The 19001-nt window shown below is 43.7% G+C and overlaps 1 protein-coding gene across 1 annotated transcript in view; it reads right to left on the bottom strand.

The window, feature by feature from the left end:
- Positions 1 to 19001, bottom strand: part of LOC103190613 (alpha-actinin-1) — a 70149-nt gene that overhangs the window by 19072 nt on the left and 32076 nt on the right. Inside the window, 9 exon segments of the mRNA XM_042345412.1 lie at positions 2353 to 2583; positions 4673 to 4765; positions 6815 to 6900; positions 10272 to 10353; positions 10943 to 10995; positions 10998 to 11020; positions 11830 to 11917; positions 14069 to 14155; positions 18654 to 18773. Coding sequence (XP_042201346.1) covers positions 2353 to 2583; positions 4673 to 4765; positions 6815 to 6900; positions 10272 to 10353; positions 10943 to 10995; positions 10998 to 11020; positions 11830 to 11917; positions 14069 to 14155; positions 18654 to 18773 — 863 coding nt within the window.

The raw sequence follows: 19001 nt of genomic DNA, 5'->3' as shown, positions 1-19001 counted from the left end.
ACCTACACATGGAAATCCCAGAGATTGATTCTGGGAATGGAATGCTCTCTCTCTCTCTCTCTCTTCCTGGAGGGAGGCATCCTGCTTATCTAATTCCGGAAAGTATTAGGCGCAGGTTGGCAAGAGCCAAGGCTTGGGGGGAGCCCAGAGTATGCATTGGGGTAACTGCTGTAGTCTAACCAGTTAAAACCACAAACCACATAGCTTACCATTGAGAGAGAGAGAGCGCTCTGGCAAACTTTCCCGTTGCTTGTCCAGCTAGGACCACCCACTCCGTTAGTTAGTTAGTTAGTTAGTTAGGGCTTTTGCTGCAGGGCTAACAGGAGCTGAGGGGGAGAATTCACCGGCCCCAGTGACTGGTCAAGGGATCGTGATCAGGAGTGCAAATCCTAGCGAGTGAGCCCCCTACCAAGTCCTCTCACCCCCACCTTATTCTTGAACCCCTATTGAGATTAGTGAGGTCCCAGGTTTGGGTTATCAGACTGCCATCCTAGGTAGACTAACTGTGTTAAAACAGAAGGATATTGTTTCTCTAGAAACTAGTCTAGTAAACTGTGGTCACTCGCTGAGCCCTAATAGACGTGCCTTGATGAGGGGGTGGGGGGGGGAGGGGGGAGAAAGCTTTGGCATTTTTGAACCAAAATGTAATTTAGACATTTAAAAGGTGAGGTTGTGTTTCAAAAAAAAAAAGTGAGCTGCTGAAATAACTGACATCACCTTGCTATGTTTGTATAGTGTGTCAACACTCAGATCTTTGTCTCTGGGATGGTTCTCCCCTGGAATCCCCTCAATACTGCTTTTATACTGGGAGAAAGTTGGCAGCCCGGACGGAACTTTCGCTGTGTAGCTAAACTGCGTGGCAGGGAGTTTTATTTACTCTGGGCGTCAGCCTTGAAATATTGCTGTTACAGTAGCAACTCTCTTTTAGGATTCTGACGCCTGTTAAAAGGTGTCAACGTTCATAACTTTTGCTTTAATTGCGGTAAGCTTCCATTTGATTTGGGAGCACCAACATTTTTTTTATATAGCTTATAAACGAGCGCTGGTAATTGCCGGAGCTATGAGCGGGGAGGCAAGGCTGTGTGGAAATAACAAGCATTGCTGAACTCTGCATTCCTCAGGGAATGATGTATGAAACTTCCTGCCTGGCAGCTCCTCCAGAATGGTTTCCTTGATGTAATCTGCACTGGCTGTTTCAACGAGAAGCTTTTTATACAAAGATACCAATCCTTACCGTTAGGCCATTTGGATGGAATCTCAGGCATTCAATGCTGATTTGGGACCGTCTTAATCTGCAAATTCCATTGGGCCGTGATCGAATAGAATGGCGGAACAGGCTCAAGGGGCTGAATGGCCTTCCCCTGCTCCTACATCAGCCTGCTAATCTGGAACTCTCTCCCTCAAAAGGCTGTGGATTATGACTGGATCCATTCACATTTTCAAGAGGGAAGTAGATAGACGTTTGTTAGGTCGGGGTATTAAAAGATACGGGGCAAAGGCAGGAAACTGGGCTTGAGGTACAGATCAAGCCTGTTCTGCCCTTTTAAAAGATCATGGCTGAAGGGCTAAATAAATATCCTACACCTGAGAACAGTCGGGGTTACCTCAGAGAAGTCACTTCATAGTATAATCTTACATGGCCATAGTAGGGGTTTGGTGTGCGCTTGTGGACGTGTGGTACAGCAGAGGCTAAAAAGGACACTGAGTTTACACAGTACAAATAACTGCTGAGCAGTGTTAAACGTTGGGAGAGGTAAATATTTGGTTCCTGCAATAACTGGTGGGTAAAGCCATAGAGTGGAAGGGTCCCGGCTTTCACAATCGATCTGTGCAAGTCAACAGAGGTGCAACGACTAGATTCAGCGCTCCTGGGTTAGGCAGGAAAGTAGTTCGTTTCTGTTTAACAACAAATTGCATTTACACAGCGCCTTTCACATCAGGAGGACGTCCATGGTGCTGGACAGTCAAGGATTTGCACCCGAGCTGGGGGTTGGGATCAGGAGGGGTGGAGGCGATCGAAGCATGACCGAAGAGGAGGGTCTTGAGACAGGCCTTGAAAGAGGCAGCGGAGGGAGCGAGGCAAAAGGGACTGTGGGATGGAGTGCTACCCACTGCCTTAGCTCGACTGGCTCTGGCCTCCTGCATGTCCCTCGTGCCCTCCGTTGCCCCCGCCTTTCCCATCTTTAGGATGCACCTGAAGACCTTTCTCCTCGACCGTGCCTACGGTCATCCCCACCCCCGTCGAACGCTCTGGGACGTAACCTGCGCGAGGGGCGCTGTGTAAATGCAAGTTGTTGCTGCTGCTGTTGAGGATGCAGTCGTTCGAGCTGCGGTGAGCGGAATGGCACTTACGGAGACCATTTTGCCTTCCGATGGCATGAACGCGGGCCGGTTGCTGAGCCGCAGTTTGGTCTGCAGGGTGTTGAAGTTGATCTCGAGCTGACACTTCTCCTGGACTTTGGGAGGCTTGTGCACCCGGCGGTAATCGCGGAAGTCTTCCAGTTTCTGCTGCATGGCCTGCATGGTCTTCTCGGGCTCCCGGTTCTCCAGCCAGGGCTTGGTTTGACGGATCCACTCCAGCAGCTACAAACCAAACCACAAACACAAGCTGCCAGTGAGCAGAGCCGAAGCCAGGTATGAATGCAATAACTACTCGGCTGTCGCAACAGGAATAACATAACGGTTGACCTCAATTGGTTCTGTTAAACTCCTGCTTTATGGAGATGGGTTTTAATACAAAAATAATCAGCAAATTACACTCGTCGTTTTAGCTCTAGCGTTAAGGTAAATAAATAATAATCCTTGCACTTGATACAGCACCTTATCACTTTGTCTCAAAGCGCTTCACAGAATACACTGTGAAGTGTAGGGACTATACACGTTGTGGGCGAACGCGGCAGCCAATTGCGCACAGCAGCGTCCCACAAACAGTCGTAGATTGAAATGACCAAATTATTATTAATAATTTATTTTAAAAGGGATTGTTACCCCCGGAAGAGCGATTCGCCAATCGACTAACAAGCAGGTTACCACTTATTGCTCGGTAAACTGAGGCACGTAGAATGAGGAAACTTGCCTAATCAAACCCGGGTCCTCTCGCTTGCGAGGCGAGCGTGCTAAACCACTACGCTTACAGGACTCTGCACTTGATGTGTGAATCTTTCCAAGGCTAACACTTCAGCAGTTGTTACAGGCAGTATACTGCCGTGCCTGGCTCTCACTGAAGTGTTCAGGATACACTCTACACAGAAAATGCATTGAAACTTGACTCGTCGTAAACAATGCAATACAAAAGTCTATTTAAAAAGACAGAGGCTCACAAGCTAGAAAGAGATTTAAGGGGGAATAAATAAATCTACAATATAGACAACTCGGCAGTATTTTTTCCTCAAAGCAAAACCAATGTGAATATCAGAAAAAGTTTTTTTTAAAACTGTTTCCAGCGCCTTGGGACGTCTTCCCAACCCAAAATGTAGTATTGTATCGCATGGGTGAACACTACTATGCTCAACTGACAGTCGCGTTTCACCCCCAAAATACACAGTCAATCCACTTTACAGTTTATCCCGCGAAGGGCTTTGAGATGTCTTGAAGACTATATCAAATTCAAGGATTGTTATCATTCTGTCATTTTCTCAAATTTCTGGTTTAGATAAAATGTGGTGGTGGTGGAGGGGCGTAAAGGAAAGGAAGAGAGAAATGAGCAACGCACATTCCTGAATTTAGTCAGTGTCCGCACACACTTTCCAGCTGCTCCTGGATAGTAGAATTCCAGATTAACTGCTTCCCCCAAATTGACTATCCAAGGGCAATCCAAAATTGAGTCTGGTTGACATCAGCTAACTCAGCAATCAAGAGATTGACCCACAAGCGTCCTGGCCAGAACAGCCCATTTCCAAATTCGGCCATTGCCTTCATAGAGTATTACAGCACAGAAGGAGGCCATTTGGCCCACCGTGCCTGGGCCAGCTCTTTGAAAGACCTACCAACTAGTGCCCACTTCCCTGCTCTTACCCCATAGCCCCATAAATTTTTCCTTTTCAAGTATCTGTCCAATTCTCTTTTGAAAGCTACTATTGAATCTGCTTCCACCAGCCTTTCAGGCAGTGCGTTTCAGACCGTAACAACTCTCTGGCCTTATGATGGATGCAGCCCCTCACAAAACAGCCAGGAAGTCATCCAACTCCGTAGTGTATGTAACTTAAAGGACAGTTTCCTGTTGGCTAAATACTCCTTTTAAAGATCATCCAAAACGGACGAGACAGAGTTCAATGTTTGAGAATGTTATGCATCAGGGATGTGTATAAATCCTCCTCAACTTAACAAATGAGCTTCAATCTGTTCGCCTTTAGTGTCTGGAGTTTTAAAATAACTGTAAAATAATGCCAATTTCACCCACAAAACACATACACACCAATTACAGGGTTCTAAGAGACGTCTCGACGACGTGATAAGGCGGTGTATTAAATGCGAGGACTATTATTGTTAGATTATAAATATATCTCGTAGCCATAAATAGTCAATCCACGTTACAGTATACTTTGTGAAGTGCTTCGAGACGTCTCAGCGATGTGAAAAGGCGCTGTATCAAACGCAAGGATTATTATTATCGTTATTAACCAATGGTTGCTGCAAAAAATTATTCTGCCAGCGGAGTATAAAAACTACATACGTCACTGGCTAGCTTCTCATAGTCTTCCATCAGGTGTTCATTCTCCTGATTCACTGCCAGGACTTTACAGATCCTATTGGCAGCGGTTTCAGCCTGTTGGAAATAGAAACAGCATTAGAGCAAGGATAAAGGGAAGACACAAGCATGGTGGGGCTGGGGTATATAACAGGAATTTTAAAAGGGGTGGGGAGGAGGGGAGACTTGCCTACAAGCGATAAAACATCATTAATATGCTTCATACTGTAGATAAGGGGCTAAAGCTAGAAGTCGGAGCAGACACTCACTTGACTCAATGGCATTCTGCTTCTTTGTGTAACGCAATATTGCACCACTTTACAAACTATTACAATTCACCAACCCCCACCCGCCCAAAAAAGGAAAAATCCCTTCAATTTTTTGTGTCGGGGGTAAATCCTATCATGTACCCTCCTCCCCCGATCGCTGGAGCTACGTTAACAGGACTACCCAACATAGCACTCGCAGAGAACTAATCTCAGCAAGTCGGAAGGTAAGCCAAATATGTGGCACACAAATGGGGACGCCAAGCACTCTTGTATCTGAAGGCCTGATTGTCAGACTGCACGGTAATCGAGAGCCAATCCAACCCGGTGGTTCTGAGCCACACAGGTTTACTGTAGTGAGCAGCAGGGAGGAAATAGATGGCAACTGCACTATACAATCATTTTTTTGGCAAGTCAAAGCGCCTTCAACTAACCGTCAGGTGCTCAACGGCTCAGGTAGATGGGGATTATAGGGAGCCCTGCTCATTAGCAATGGCTGGGAGCCTTACCTGTGAAGCAGGGGGAGAGGGTCGAGGCTGCCGAGGACCGGATGCCCTATTTGAGAAATATCCGCCGGTTCGCATAAGCAATATGGGTTTTGGGTTTCCCCTTCCAGAAACATAACATTTACGGGTTACGAGGGGAGCAGGTGGGCCGAATGCGGCCCGTGGGCCGCCAGTTGGACCACCCTGCCGTAAATGCAACACTTTTGCAGCTGAGGCGACAAAAATCAGATCCACTACATGAGTCAGTCATACACAGCAGATGCACTGTACAAGAGTCGCAGCCGTTCACAGAGAGCCGACAGAAAGCAGGCAAAGACACCTATAGCTTAAAAATGAATCTTAAAAAGCATTAGCATTCCACAGCCAGTTAACAGAAGCCAGTTTACAGACAATCCAGAGCAGCTTTAGCTTGTCAAACGCAGCAGCAAAAAAAAAAAAAAAAAGAGTTTGGACAGCAAAAGGGGGCGAGAGTTGTGACAGGCTTACACAAAAAGCAATGGGTCACAGGGACAGGAGAAACCGAAGCTGAACAATAATAAAAAAAATACAGGTGGTCAACTTCTGACAGCTGTAATCGGGTAGCTTCATGTCACTGTGACGTTTAGTCCAGTACAAGGGAACAGTTTCACTAAAAACAGGGAGAATTCAGGGCAGATTTTAATTTTCACAACTTTACTGTCAGCATGTTTTCAGACCTGCAGCCACATTGCCTGTTTTTAATGATTGGTGGTGGTGTTACTAATACCAGATTTAGTACTATCACTGGCAGCCCAACAGCACAGCTGTGGTTAGACACTCGTATTTACTGTAACTATATAAGCGAATGTGGACCTAACGACTTAAAACAAAAGATGTAGCTTTGTCAGACATCATATCATGCAAGATCAGAGGCAAGCGCAAAGGTTTACAAAACTGCCAGACAAGTTTGCTAATAAGAGACAGTCACGTGGCATGCAACATATAGACTAATATAGAACTGGGGTCTAAGGTTTTTCCTGTTCTACTCAAGAACAAATGCAGAGCGGAACTTAGATAAGAATTGTGCAGACGGATAGATGCAGAAATGCAGAGAGCTCACCTTTTGAGCACCTGAGAATGCATGGTAATAGCATGAAACATAAGTCATTATAGCCTTTTCATCTGGCCTGAGAGTACCAACAATATCTGTGCAAAGAGAAAGTCAGAGAAAGGTAAGGCTGCGTCATGCCACAAGCAGATCGATTTCCACTGTACAGTGAGAGCACAGGGCGAAGCATCATGCCTAGAACCAGGAACGTAGACTCAGAAGCAACAGCTGAAAGAGAGGAATCAAGTCAACACTGGAAAAAAGGAGCTGCCTGCTTGCTTTATGGTACCTTCTGGGCGCCCGAAAAGGCATGGTAGAAACACGACACATAGGTCATAATTGCTTTCTCATCAGGACGGGCAGTGCCGACAATGTCTGTGGGTAAAGATTAGGAGAAACTTCCGGTTAATACCTTAAGGCAAATACTGACACTCTTCTGCATACGTCACCGTGCTTTGAAGAGAATAGTTACTACGCTTCACAACAACTCCTGCAAAGCACTTTGAGACACTTCGACCACTTAAAAATGACAGAACTCTCAAATACCCCGGACAGTTTTTTAGCAACTAGGCTTAAACCATAATTTGGTGTATTTATGATGAAATATTTCTTTAGTATTTACACAATTGGCTGCAGTATTTTGCCCACAAAATACACAGCCACTACACTTTAGAGTATAACCTGTTAAATGCTTTTGAGATATCTCCACGATTGTGATAGGGCTCTATAATCAAATGTAAGGATTATTATTATTAAGCGACCTGATCAGTTTATTGTAAGATAATGCTGGCCAAGTTTTGTGGATGGCCACGGGGTAAAATCGGGGTAGTGCGACTAGTTGAACAAGCAGTAGTTTGTGTCTTAATCTAAAATGTCCCCATCAATTTCTTGAAGCATTAGGGACAAGGCTGACTTGACCCATATACTTCAAATGTACCAAATAGTCTCTCTCTGCAACTAGAACAGAATAAGCCCGAAATAGAACTACTCTCTTTATTCAACCTTTATTCATAACATTGAATGCAATTTTTTTTTGCAGAAATGTGGAATTTAAAGAATGGGAAAGAAAGGCACTAAAATGGGTCGAGTCATGTTTTAAAACATCTGGAATTTACGACGTGGAAGGGACCACCTAAACAGGCGGTGGAAGCAGATTCGATAGTAGCTTTCAAAGGGAATTGGATAGGTACTTGAAAAAGGAAAAATCTGCAGGGTTTTCTTATGCGGTAAGAACGGGGGAGTGGGACTTCTTTCAAAGAGCCAGCGCAGACACGATGGGCCGAATGGCCTCCTTCTGCGCTGTACGATTGCATGATCTAATTCAAGCTGCAATACTTTGGGGTTAAATATCAAAGGAGAGACCTGTGGAGGCATTAAACTAGAAAGTTCAGTGTGGAGGGAGGGGATGGGTGCAATTACAAGCTGATTGTAACCATTTGCATAGACTGAATGCTTGGCACTAGGACACGAACATTCAGTATGAAAGGCAGCTTCTGTGCATACAATGGCACATGTAATCATAGCCTGTTGAAGCATTTTTCTGTCGTGGCCTGTCATTAGACCAACATCCAGCACTGACCTTTTCTGAAACAAGAGAAGACAGAAGACAACTAATGGGAACACCATAGCGCTAAGCAAATGATCACCTTAAGCAATCCATCATTGCATAAACTTCACACATCTGAAGCAATGCTCCCGTTGTTAGTCTGACCTTTAATTGGTGTGGACTGCACTCAGTACGGCTCAGGATTACAGAAAGACAATCGAGGCCGTGAATCATCTTTCTACACGATTTTATGGGGCAGCTCAGCACCGTATACTTGGCAAGGAAACATCTGCCCCATCATTTCTAATGACAGCTATTTCCTGCCTTTAACAGTATCCAACATCAACGCAAAAATGTAAAGTGTGTCTGAGCCACTTCCTGCTACGGTGTACTAAGACGCCAGGACAGTTTCTTAAGCACGTCCGATAATAGGGCACACGGCAAACTCCGCATTCAAGAAATCCCTAACTAGCCTCTTTTTTTAAAAAAACTGAAAATGACTACATAATGATAATAGTGATCCTTGCATTTGATAATAGCGACTTCACGTCATTGGAGACGTCTCAAAGCGCTTCACAGCATATACCGTTAAGTGATTCGACTGTATATTTTGTGGACGAAACGCACCAGCCATTTGGGAATTGGATAGGTACTTGAAAAGGAAAAAGGGTGGTGGTGGGTGGAGGGGGGAGAACTAGTTGGTAGCTCTTTCAAAGAGCCGGCACACGCACAATGGGCTCTGAAACGCTTCCACTCCATTCCGTCAGCTGCAAACAATCTTCTAGTCAGCCTAGTGAAACTTCGGGAGCCAAGACACAAGCAAGTAACCTTTCGGTGCCAAAGCAATCAGAATGAAATGAAGCATGCAAGTCTAGAGGGAGTGAGCACCTTCTGTTCAACGAACTCACACCAGTGAATAACAATTATAATCCGCGTTGCAAAAACAGCAACAGCTCACTTTTATATACTGCTGTTTACACAGGATAGCCTCAGAGTGCTGTACGGTGGTGGGGTTGGATGCCAAGCCATGGGAGAAGGGGGGATTGAATGGGGGGGGCACGGTCAAAGAGGCAAGTTGCAAGGTGGGATTTAACTAGAGGGGGCGAGGTGGAGGGACCTACGTAGGGGTTAGGGACGACAGTGCCACACAGATCCTTGGGCACATCAAAGTCAGAGAACCCCGCCAATGGATTCTCACTCTGTGCAAGCTGTCTCTCAACTGTCCTATCCAATCAATTCCATTCATTTCAATACCATGGCCCACTTTGATATACAACACCCACCACATTGCCCTCGTGTCTGCTCAGGAATCTCCTTACCATTCTATTAGTCACGCACAGCCTGCCCTTCATTACCACCACAGTAGAACGGAGCTCCACATCTTTGGTCGAGCTCTGAGAGGAAACTCACAGCTGGTTCTGGCAGCTGTCCAGTTTGCATCCCATCAACCTTTTTCTATCTCTCTCGCTTGCTCATTGCTATCTATATGCAACAACCGCTACCTTCGTATCGGTATCCGTCTCTCTCTGAAAACACTCGCAAAGATTTACTGAAGTTGTCTACAATTTCCTCGTATACAAAGCATTTGCTCCCCATGGCCTGGAGTGTGTGGGCCTCTGCTTTTCCTGGGTATCTTATTGTGTGTATCATACACAAAAAACTAAGCTTTAAACCTCAACTTGGGAGTGAAGCCAGAGCAATTCGATGCTGAGAAGCTTCAGGATAGCTTCTGACAGATGCTATTCTGCCGAAGGGTGCTATATAATACTAATAATCCTTGCATTTGATACAGCGCCTTATCACGTCTTTGGGAGATGTATCAAAGCCCTTCACAGAATACACTGTAAAGTGAATTGACTGTATATTTTGTGGGCGAAACGCAGCAGCAAATTCAATGTTAAAGCAAGGGTCTTGCTAAGGAACACTAAGGAAATACTTATTCTAACTCCTAATTTTCCTCAATTTCCAATGGGAGCATTTGGAACAGAAAGTACACCCTCTAGACTTTAGTTCTCTTTAAGCATTCCTTAGCTGGACAAAATGCCAATTGGAATAAACATGCTTAGTGTTTTCACAAGGAGTAAGCAAATGGCCCATTGGCCTGTACAGTGTACTGAATCAGCCAAGTAACATGATACACAGCAAGCTGGTGAAAGACTTTGATTCTATTTCAGTCGTCAAGCAGGCTAGAATTGCTCACCTTCTGCATCCAACATCTTGGGGATATCCAGGTATTTCTCAGCCACTTCAAAGGCATTATTCAGGTTTGTGAGTGGGTCGTCCTGAGGGAGGACACAGCCAGAGAGCAGGTCAACATCAAACAATCAACCGACTGCAACTCACTTCAAACAAACGTTCTTTTTAAAGGATTCGGTGTAGATAAGCCTTTTCCCCAAACACACATCAAATAATAATTCGCTGTAATCAGTTGCCAAAGATACAGAAGCATAGCTTCTCACATCCTTCCTGGCTTTGTCCAAACACCCAATAGCCACAAAGAGACAACCATGTCTACAATCACGAAATATTTGTTCAACCTACCTGAAGAACCTGCAATTCGATCTGCTTACTCCGCAACCCACTACCCGCTGACTGGCTCAGGCCTCCTGCGTGCCCTCCGCTCCATTAACATTGGCCGTGCTTTCAGCCACTTCGCCCGAAACTTTGTCACACTCTTCCCCAATCCCTCTGCAGGCCTTGCCCCCTCCTATCCCATCTTCAGGTTGCGCCAGAAAACCTTCCCCTTCGACCGTGTCTATAGCCACCTCCCCCCGGCACGCAACATGCTCCGCCACTGTTAAGCGCTCTGGGATACTACCCTGTGTGAGGGGCGCTGTGTAAGTGCAAGTTGTTGTTGTAAATGGTCCATACCTTTCTCAGCTTGTCGTAGTCGATGAGTTCTGGTCGATGTCTGTGGATGAGGCGTTGAATGCCAGACCATCTTTCCAGCTGGACGTCAGCATCAAACATTATTCAGCATTATTTGGAACGGGTGTGGGGAGGAAATACAATGAAATGTTTTTTTTAAAAAAAAGCAAATAGCAACTTTTCTGAAGTTATTTTCCTCCTTCCAGTCATTCTTGTTCTAAGGCGAGTATTTTAAACTTATTTTTAAATTTTAAAACATATATATTTAAATATATTTTTCACCCACAAAATACATAGTAAATTCACTTCACAATATATTTTTGTAATATGTTTTATAATACATAATATACTTTACAATATATTCACAATCAGTATTTTAAATTATTTGTAACTATTTTTAATGTCTTAAAACATACCTTTAAAAAATTCACCCACAAAATAGTCATTTACTAATTTAGTATATCGTGCGAAGCACTTTGAGATGTGTTAACAATCTGATAAGGCGCTATGTCAAATGCAAGGATTATTATATTAATGTTAGAGCGCCAGTGTCTCGGAAATTAAAAATTCACAGCTGAAATCTGAACTAAAGTCAACGTGCGTTAGTATGCAGTCTTTGTAAATGAAACAAACCATGTGGGGAAGCACTAAATAATTTATACTATCTCCACTTGTAAAGAAGCCAGGAGAGAGGAGAGAGAGAGAGAGAGAGAGAGAGAGAGAGAGAGAGAGAGAGGCATTGTGTCGGGTGTTATAATGAAATGACTATACAGCTAAAACACCACTGGCTGACTGCAGCCTGGTTCCAGGACACTGATGGTATAACTAGCGACACATCCCGCCAGGACAAGCATTTCAAAACAGTTTGAGATTTGCGGCTGGATTAATACCTGATGTGGAAGTTCTGCACATTGACATTTTTGTATGGCGCTGTCTTCCTCTGGCACCACAGCAGAAGTCCCTCCTTGGCAGAAGTTTCTGAAAAGGTTTGACAAACAGGAAAGTGTCCGTCAGAAAGGTTGCACTAGCAGAAAATGGCTTGAAAACATTCAATTAGGTTTTAAAATTTCTATTAAATTCAAGTCTTAACTATTCCTGTTACAACAACAACTTGTACAGCACCACTCGCACAGGGCAATGCCCCTGAGCTCTTAAATTAGTTACAGAATAAAAAATTATAACTTGGTCACTCAATCCATGACTGTTTGTGGGACGCTGCTGGGCACAATTGGCTGCCCGTTTCGCCCACAAAATACAGTAAATTCACTTTACAGTGTATTCTGTGAAGCGCTTTGAGACGTCTCGGAGACGTGATAACGCACTATAGCAAATGCAAGGATTATTATTATTAATACAGACAAATTCATTTTTACTTCAGTAACCAAAAAGGAATACCTAATCGCAGGCATGTCGAATTACTTCAATAGATTTGTCTTAATCCATAGAAACACAAGTATTCCACATTGGTATAAATATCATACTGAGCTGCATCTCTGTGTAAATGATGCACATTTTCACACGCTCTGACCACAAGGTCTAAGTTGTAATGAATGGCCTCTGAACACAAATAGATTTATAGACAAAGATATACCGTGGTAAATGTCCTTTTCCCAGCTACGAAATAATAGTACCATAACCGCTCATCTGTTCGCATAGATATGCTCAAACCACGTTCACAGTTAACTGTTAGAAATTACAAAACGTCTACAGAAAAGCAATTTAATTTTGGGGAATAATCTCTTCTCAATCTGTCTGCTCTACACTTCCTTCACAAAGCCAAGCAGTGTGTGCATCTCAAGACAAGTTTTTAAAAAAAAAGTTTCAAATATTGGAAGGAGATTCAATAGTAATTTTCAAAAGGACAGGTACTTGAAAAGAAAAAAACATTGCTGTGGGCTATGAGTGGGACTAGTTGGTGGCTCTTTCAAAGAGCCGGCACAGGTACAATGGGCCGAATGGTCTCCTTCTGTGCTAATGATAATATTCTTGTGAAACCACACAGGAAGCTGCAGTCAGCTCACAGCAAGATTCTAGGTGCAATGGCTGTTCTTAGTGCAATGTATGAAAACTCAATTTGTAAAGTCCTCGGCAAGCGATAACAGCCCTAAGCAAGTGATTTGACCACTTAATTAGCCATGAGCTGATAAACAAATTTCAATTACATTAGGCCATTCTGCAACCGTTTAATTTGATTAGATTTTTAATTTAATTTGATTAAGCCTCAATATATACTAATATACTGCCCATTATAAAAAAAAGCCAGTTTTGGAGAGTACTTCAGTGCATTGAAAGGCTCGTGTCTACAGCTTTTAAATGCGAGAAAGACTGCTTCTATACTTGGGAAAGGTGCAGAGGTCAAAATGTGCACAGCCTGATATGATATTCACACTAATTGGGACCAGACTCATTGTGATTATGAAAACAACATGGCGATCAGGTATGTGTTTCTCTCTCTCTACCTGTGTGTATTTCTCTCTAAATCCCCCAGCCCTGTTTACCTAGGAACACAGCAACAGAAGTAGGTCATTCAGGCCCTCGAGCCTTTTCCGCCATCCTTATTAGATCATGGCTGATCTGTACCTCAACTCCCCCATTGTTTGTGGGACACCGCTGTGTGCAATTGGCTACCGAGTCCCTCCCACAAAACAGTCAATTCACTTTATAGTATATTCCGTGAAGCGGTTTGAGACGTCTCCAAGATGTGATAAGGCACTAACTCTGGAACACTCTCCTTCGATCTCGCTGCCTAGCCCCCTCTCTCCCCCTTTTCAAGTACCACCTAAAAACCTTCCTCTTCGACCGTGCTTATGGTCACCTTTTCCCCCCAGCTCAGAGTCAGATTCCACCAGGCGCTCTGAGACGCTATCCTGCGTGGAGGGTGCTAAATAAGTGCAAGTTGTTGTTGTATATCAAATGCGGGGATTATTTTTAACTTGTGTTAACATTACATTCCACATTGAATCACATTGCAGGCAAGTCAAAGTGCAGTTTCTACTGTCGTAGCAAGTGGGACCCAACCTATGAATTCTGGCCATTCAACTTCTACCCTGAAAGACCAACCAACTGAAGGCAGAGCCAATGTGACCATAACAAGCAGGTTTAGCTGTTCAGAGTGAAATCAACCCTCACCTTCAACAGATATATCTTGAATGGCAAAGCGGAGGATGATAGTCCAGATCATCCCAAGAGTCATCTTTGCATTCCCATCGACGATTTCTGAAAGAGAGAGAAAAAAGACGGACGAATTAATCTCACCATTCGCTGTGTGCAATTGGCTGCTGCGTTTCGACCACAAAATATACAGTCGATTCACTTTACAGTATATCCTATGAAGCGTTTGAGACGTCTTAAAGACATGAGAAGGCGATGTATCAAGTACAAGGATTATTATTATTATTTCTGGAAATTTCCTGTGTACTCAGTCTTAATCCTTTGAATCTTTGACATGAAAGCAACTTAAAGCTCAGAAACATTAAAGCCTAACAAACCTAATGGATAGATGTGAACGTTTTGAGCTACCTTAATTCATCATTCATCTGCTAGTGGTTAGAGCACTCGCTTCGCAAGCGAGAGACCTGGTTCGATTCCCGGCAGGGTGAAACCTTGGGCAAGTTTCCTTACTCCACACGTCTGATAATAATCCCTCAAGAAAAAAAAACTAATAAATAATTTGGTCACTCAATCCACGACTGTTTGTGGGACTCTGCAGTGTGCAATTGGCTGCCGCGTTTCACCCACAAAAATAGTCAATTCCTTTACAATATATTCTGCAAAGCGCTTTGAGACATCTAGAAGACGTGAAAAGTGCTATATTATTATTATAAACCCGAGTAAAACTAGATGAACGACAGAGAGTGCAAGGCATATAAATGCAAGTATGCACTTAAAACGGATTATTATTATTATTATGAATAGTTATTTATTATTACTGCTTGTCCCTCATGTTCTCCGTTCTACCAGCATTGGCCACATTTTCAGCCACTAGGCCCCCAAACTCTGGATCACTCTCCGTCAATCCCTCCACCTTGACCCTTCCTTCCCCATCTTCAGGTCGCACCTGAAGACCTTCCTCTTCGACTGTGTCTATGGTCACCAACCCCCCAGCTCATCATCGTGCTCTGCCACCGTTAAGCGCTCTACCCTGCGTGAGGAGTGCTGTACAAATGCAAGTTGTTGTTATTTTTTTTTCATACGGCCTTCAAGACTGGTTTAAGTTAGTCAAATATATTTTTGCCCTGATTGAGGATTCATTACTATGTGTTATTTTGAAAGAACTGGGGAGGAACAGCACCCGAAGGCTGGGGAAACTGAAGAGTTTCAGAATGTGCAGTTGCATTCCGTTCTATCTGGTACATTTCAACATCTTAGAACCACAAACACACTAACCAATACCACATTGCAGCAGGAGATCTCACTGCCTATTTTTATGAAGCGCCCAGCGAGCCACTGGTCTTAGCCAGAAGAAGCAACTACACATTAAACAGCGGAGGCTGAAGCCTGCAGGGACTGTACATGCACAGCCTCATTATTTGAGCATGCTGAGCACCAATCAATCCTCCGCACAGTTCAACACAATGGTAAAGACCCTTCACGTTCCTACATCACACCAGTTCTAGCCAGGCTCCACTAGCCCCCTATCACCGAATGGATCGATTTCAAGTTCCTCACCGAGTCTTCAAATCCCTGGCGTCTGCCTACCTCCCCGACTGTGTAAATGCAAGTTTTTAGTCCGAGTGTTTCTTCTATCAGAAAACTGAATCTGGCAAATAAGGGTTACAAAATCTGTTGTGGCTCTGTGCCACAAGTTAATGGGATGAGGAGAAGAACTAGTTTCTATAAAGTTCCCAACAGAAAAAGAAAACACATCATTTGGCACACCTTTGGGGAGTGAAAGAGGCGTTGTCAAAAGTAAACTCAGAGACTTACAATAGAACACTGCCACAATAGACAGGTGGGGCACGGCTGGGGAGACGGGGCAATGAGGAGAAACACTAACTAAAATATATTCTAGGTGTTTCAGCTTGGGGTGAACTGCAATCACTCTGACCAACATTTACATTGGTAAAGATGTTCCATACTAGAAAGGTGGTGGGGGGCGGGGAAGAGAGAGGATCAAACCCCTTCTAAAAAAAACCACCTCTGACTGTGAATTAGGGCATCTCCTCCTCCCTCAACCCCCACCCCGACCCCCTTCCAGATCAGCCTAATGCCCATTCCGCCTGGTGAACTGCTTTGAGATGTTCTCCCAATGTGAAAGGCTATATGAGCAATTTATAAGCCGTTTTTAATAAAGATTTGAAATTAAAGCTGTTCAGATTCATGGATTTTCTTTAATTTCATACATCTTAAGGCTGAGTGAGGAATTTTGAGCCATTGGGTTTAACAAGTTGGCAATAGCAGCTTCGAGTTGACGTTCAACTGCATGGGTAACTGCATGCGTTTCGCCCACAAAATATACAGTCACTACGATTTGCGGTATATTCTGTGAAGCGCTTTGAGACGTCTTGACGATGTGGTAAAGTGCGACATCAAATGCAGGGGTTCTTATTATTAATGCTGTACCCGCATTCGCCTGAACAGTTTAAATCGCCGGCTCACAGACCAGACTGGAAGGCCACGAAAGACTGCAAAACTGAGCTTTGTTGTGAATAACGGATCCATTGTCCATCAAACAGCTTTCAAACAAGAGTGGATTTATCAGCTGGTTTCTTGGCAACAGTAGTCGCTATCTAATGAATAGGTAAGCTTTGAGTATTCCTATAAAAAACTCACGAGGTCCGAATCCAGTGACCAAACAATGAGAACACATTTCCGGCTCGCCATCAACTCAAGCACAAAGTAACTTCCGACATTCTGATCAAACTATTCAGCCTTTATAGAAACAGGAGGAGGCCATTCAGCCCCTCAACCCTGTTCTGCCATACCATTAGATCTGTACCTCAACTCCGATTACCCACATTTTCCCCTTGATACAAGGAGGCAAATTGGACCAGTGAGGCTCAACGCGGCCAATGAAAGACATTCATTTTTCTGCCAAAGCACAACACGTGCATTTGAACCATTTAATTCATTTTTACGCGGCAGCTGAAAATTTAGTACTTCTTACAGCAGAAGTACCCGTGAAAAATTGGTAACCAAATTACCAACTGTTCAGTAAGGCTTTAATGCAGGAAGAATGTATTTACAACTGTGATGGATCAGTGGCCTGGAGATGTCAAACATAATCTTAGCTTGGAACAATCCATTGATCCTGGGGTGGGAGCGCACATGGATCTCAGCCAAGGCCAGGGAAAGTTTGCGCTTCAAATTAAACTCGCTATGCTCGCCACATGTCCATCCTCACTCTCTCTGAATCACACACACACACAGCACAGTAAGTAAGGCATCAAAAGCCACCAGGGCTTGTCGAATTATACCCTAGTCAGCAACTTCAAAGTGGAAGGGTTAATGGAATAAAAAGGCATATGACAAGTGTCAAGGCCTCCATTTCACATCAAACCGAAGCTGTACGATAATGTATGCTGGACTCAATTTCCTTGAAAGCTAATCGGACTTGCCAGCAAATGTCAAATTGTGACATGGATTATTCCCACCAACCAGTTACTTGATACTTCCCCGGCAGGGTGAAACCTTGGGCAAGTTTCCTTACTCCGCACGCCTAATAATAATCCCTCAAGAAAAAAATAATACTTTGGTCACTTCAATCCACGACTGTTTGTGGGGACGCTGCTGTTCGGAATTGGCTGCCGCGTTTCGCCCACAGATATACAGTATATACTCGATGCAATAAGGCGCTATATCAAAAGCAAGGATTATAAGGATTATATCTTACATCTGAAATAAAACGTTTATGGCTGAGGTTTCTAGAAAATATGCAGGAAATGTTTCTGGCCAACTTAATAGTCCATTAATCATTCATAGAAACCTGGCAAGTAAAATTAATACGCTATGTAGATGCTTTTTCAGGCCCTCCATGCACACAATGAGTATCCTGAAATAAGCATTCAGCAAGCGAAGCCTCAGGTCCAGGTGACTGGAGGTGCCAGAGATGATGCACATACTTCCATGTACATAATAATCCTAGCATTTGATGTAGCACCTTACCACGTCATTGACGTCTCAAAGTGTTTCACAAAATATACTGTAAAATTAATTAACTGTATATCTGGTGGGCATAATGTGGCAGCCAATTGAGCACAGCAGTGTCCAACAAATAGTCGTGGATTGAGCGACCAGATTATTATTTTTAAAAACAATTTGAAGGGATTATTACGCCCGGAAAGCGATCCACCAATCAACCAACAACCAGGTTCCTACTTATTGTTGGTGAACAAAGGTGTGTGTGTACAGAGTAAGGAAACTTGCCTAAGATTTCACCCCGCCCTTGAATTACCTCTCGCTTGCGTGGTGAGTAACCCTAACCAACATGCAACAGGACTCCAGCATGGATATCAGAGAATTTGCAGCTGACATTTTAAACTCAGTTATAATAATTAGGGTCTTACAGTTAGAAATTTTTATAAAACAAAATTTTTTCCTGTATGATGCATTTCTTTCTTCACAGAACACTTTTCAATTCAGGCTGGGGAAGTGCCACTAGAAGTATGTGAAAGATACAACTGTTGGTCAATTGATGAAGGCGAGAGAGAAAACTCAATGTATTCAACACAACGGTTCTTCCTACAAAAGACAACCACAAAAAAAAAAAACTTACCTTCTGCTCCAATTGAAACCAGCTTCACTCCTTTGCTTGCAATAAAATCTAATGCTTTGTTGACATTGTTTATTTTATGCACCCTCATCTTTCCTCGTTCAGGTCTGGGTAGTCGTTCTCCTACAAGATGGAGGAAAAAAGGCCGGTCAAACACACCTTTTTCAAATCACAAAAACTCAAATACACGTTTAGATCTGCATGCGCGCACAACACGGAAGTGGGGAAAACTAGGGACATCAGCATGGACCTTCCGACGTGAAAGGCACTAAACAAGTGTAACGTGCTTTGAAATTTCAGTTAGAGCATTTTTTCCAAGGGAAACATCTGGTGAAGACAGAGGACAGAAGA

The sequence above is a fragment of the Callorhinchus milii genome, unplaced genomic scaffold, assembly GCF_018977255.1.
Source record: "Callorhinchus milii isolate IMCB2004 unplaced genomic scaffold, IMCB_Cmil_1.0 Scaffold45, whole genome shotgun sequence".
Lineage (NCBI taxonomy): Eukaryota > Metazoa > Chordata > Chondrichthyes > Chimaeriformes > Callorhinchidae > Callorhinchus > Callorhinchus milii.
This window is presented reverse-complemented; position numbering and strand designations above follow the sequence as displayed.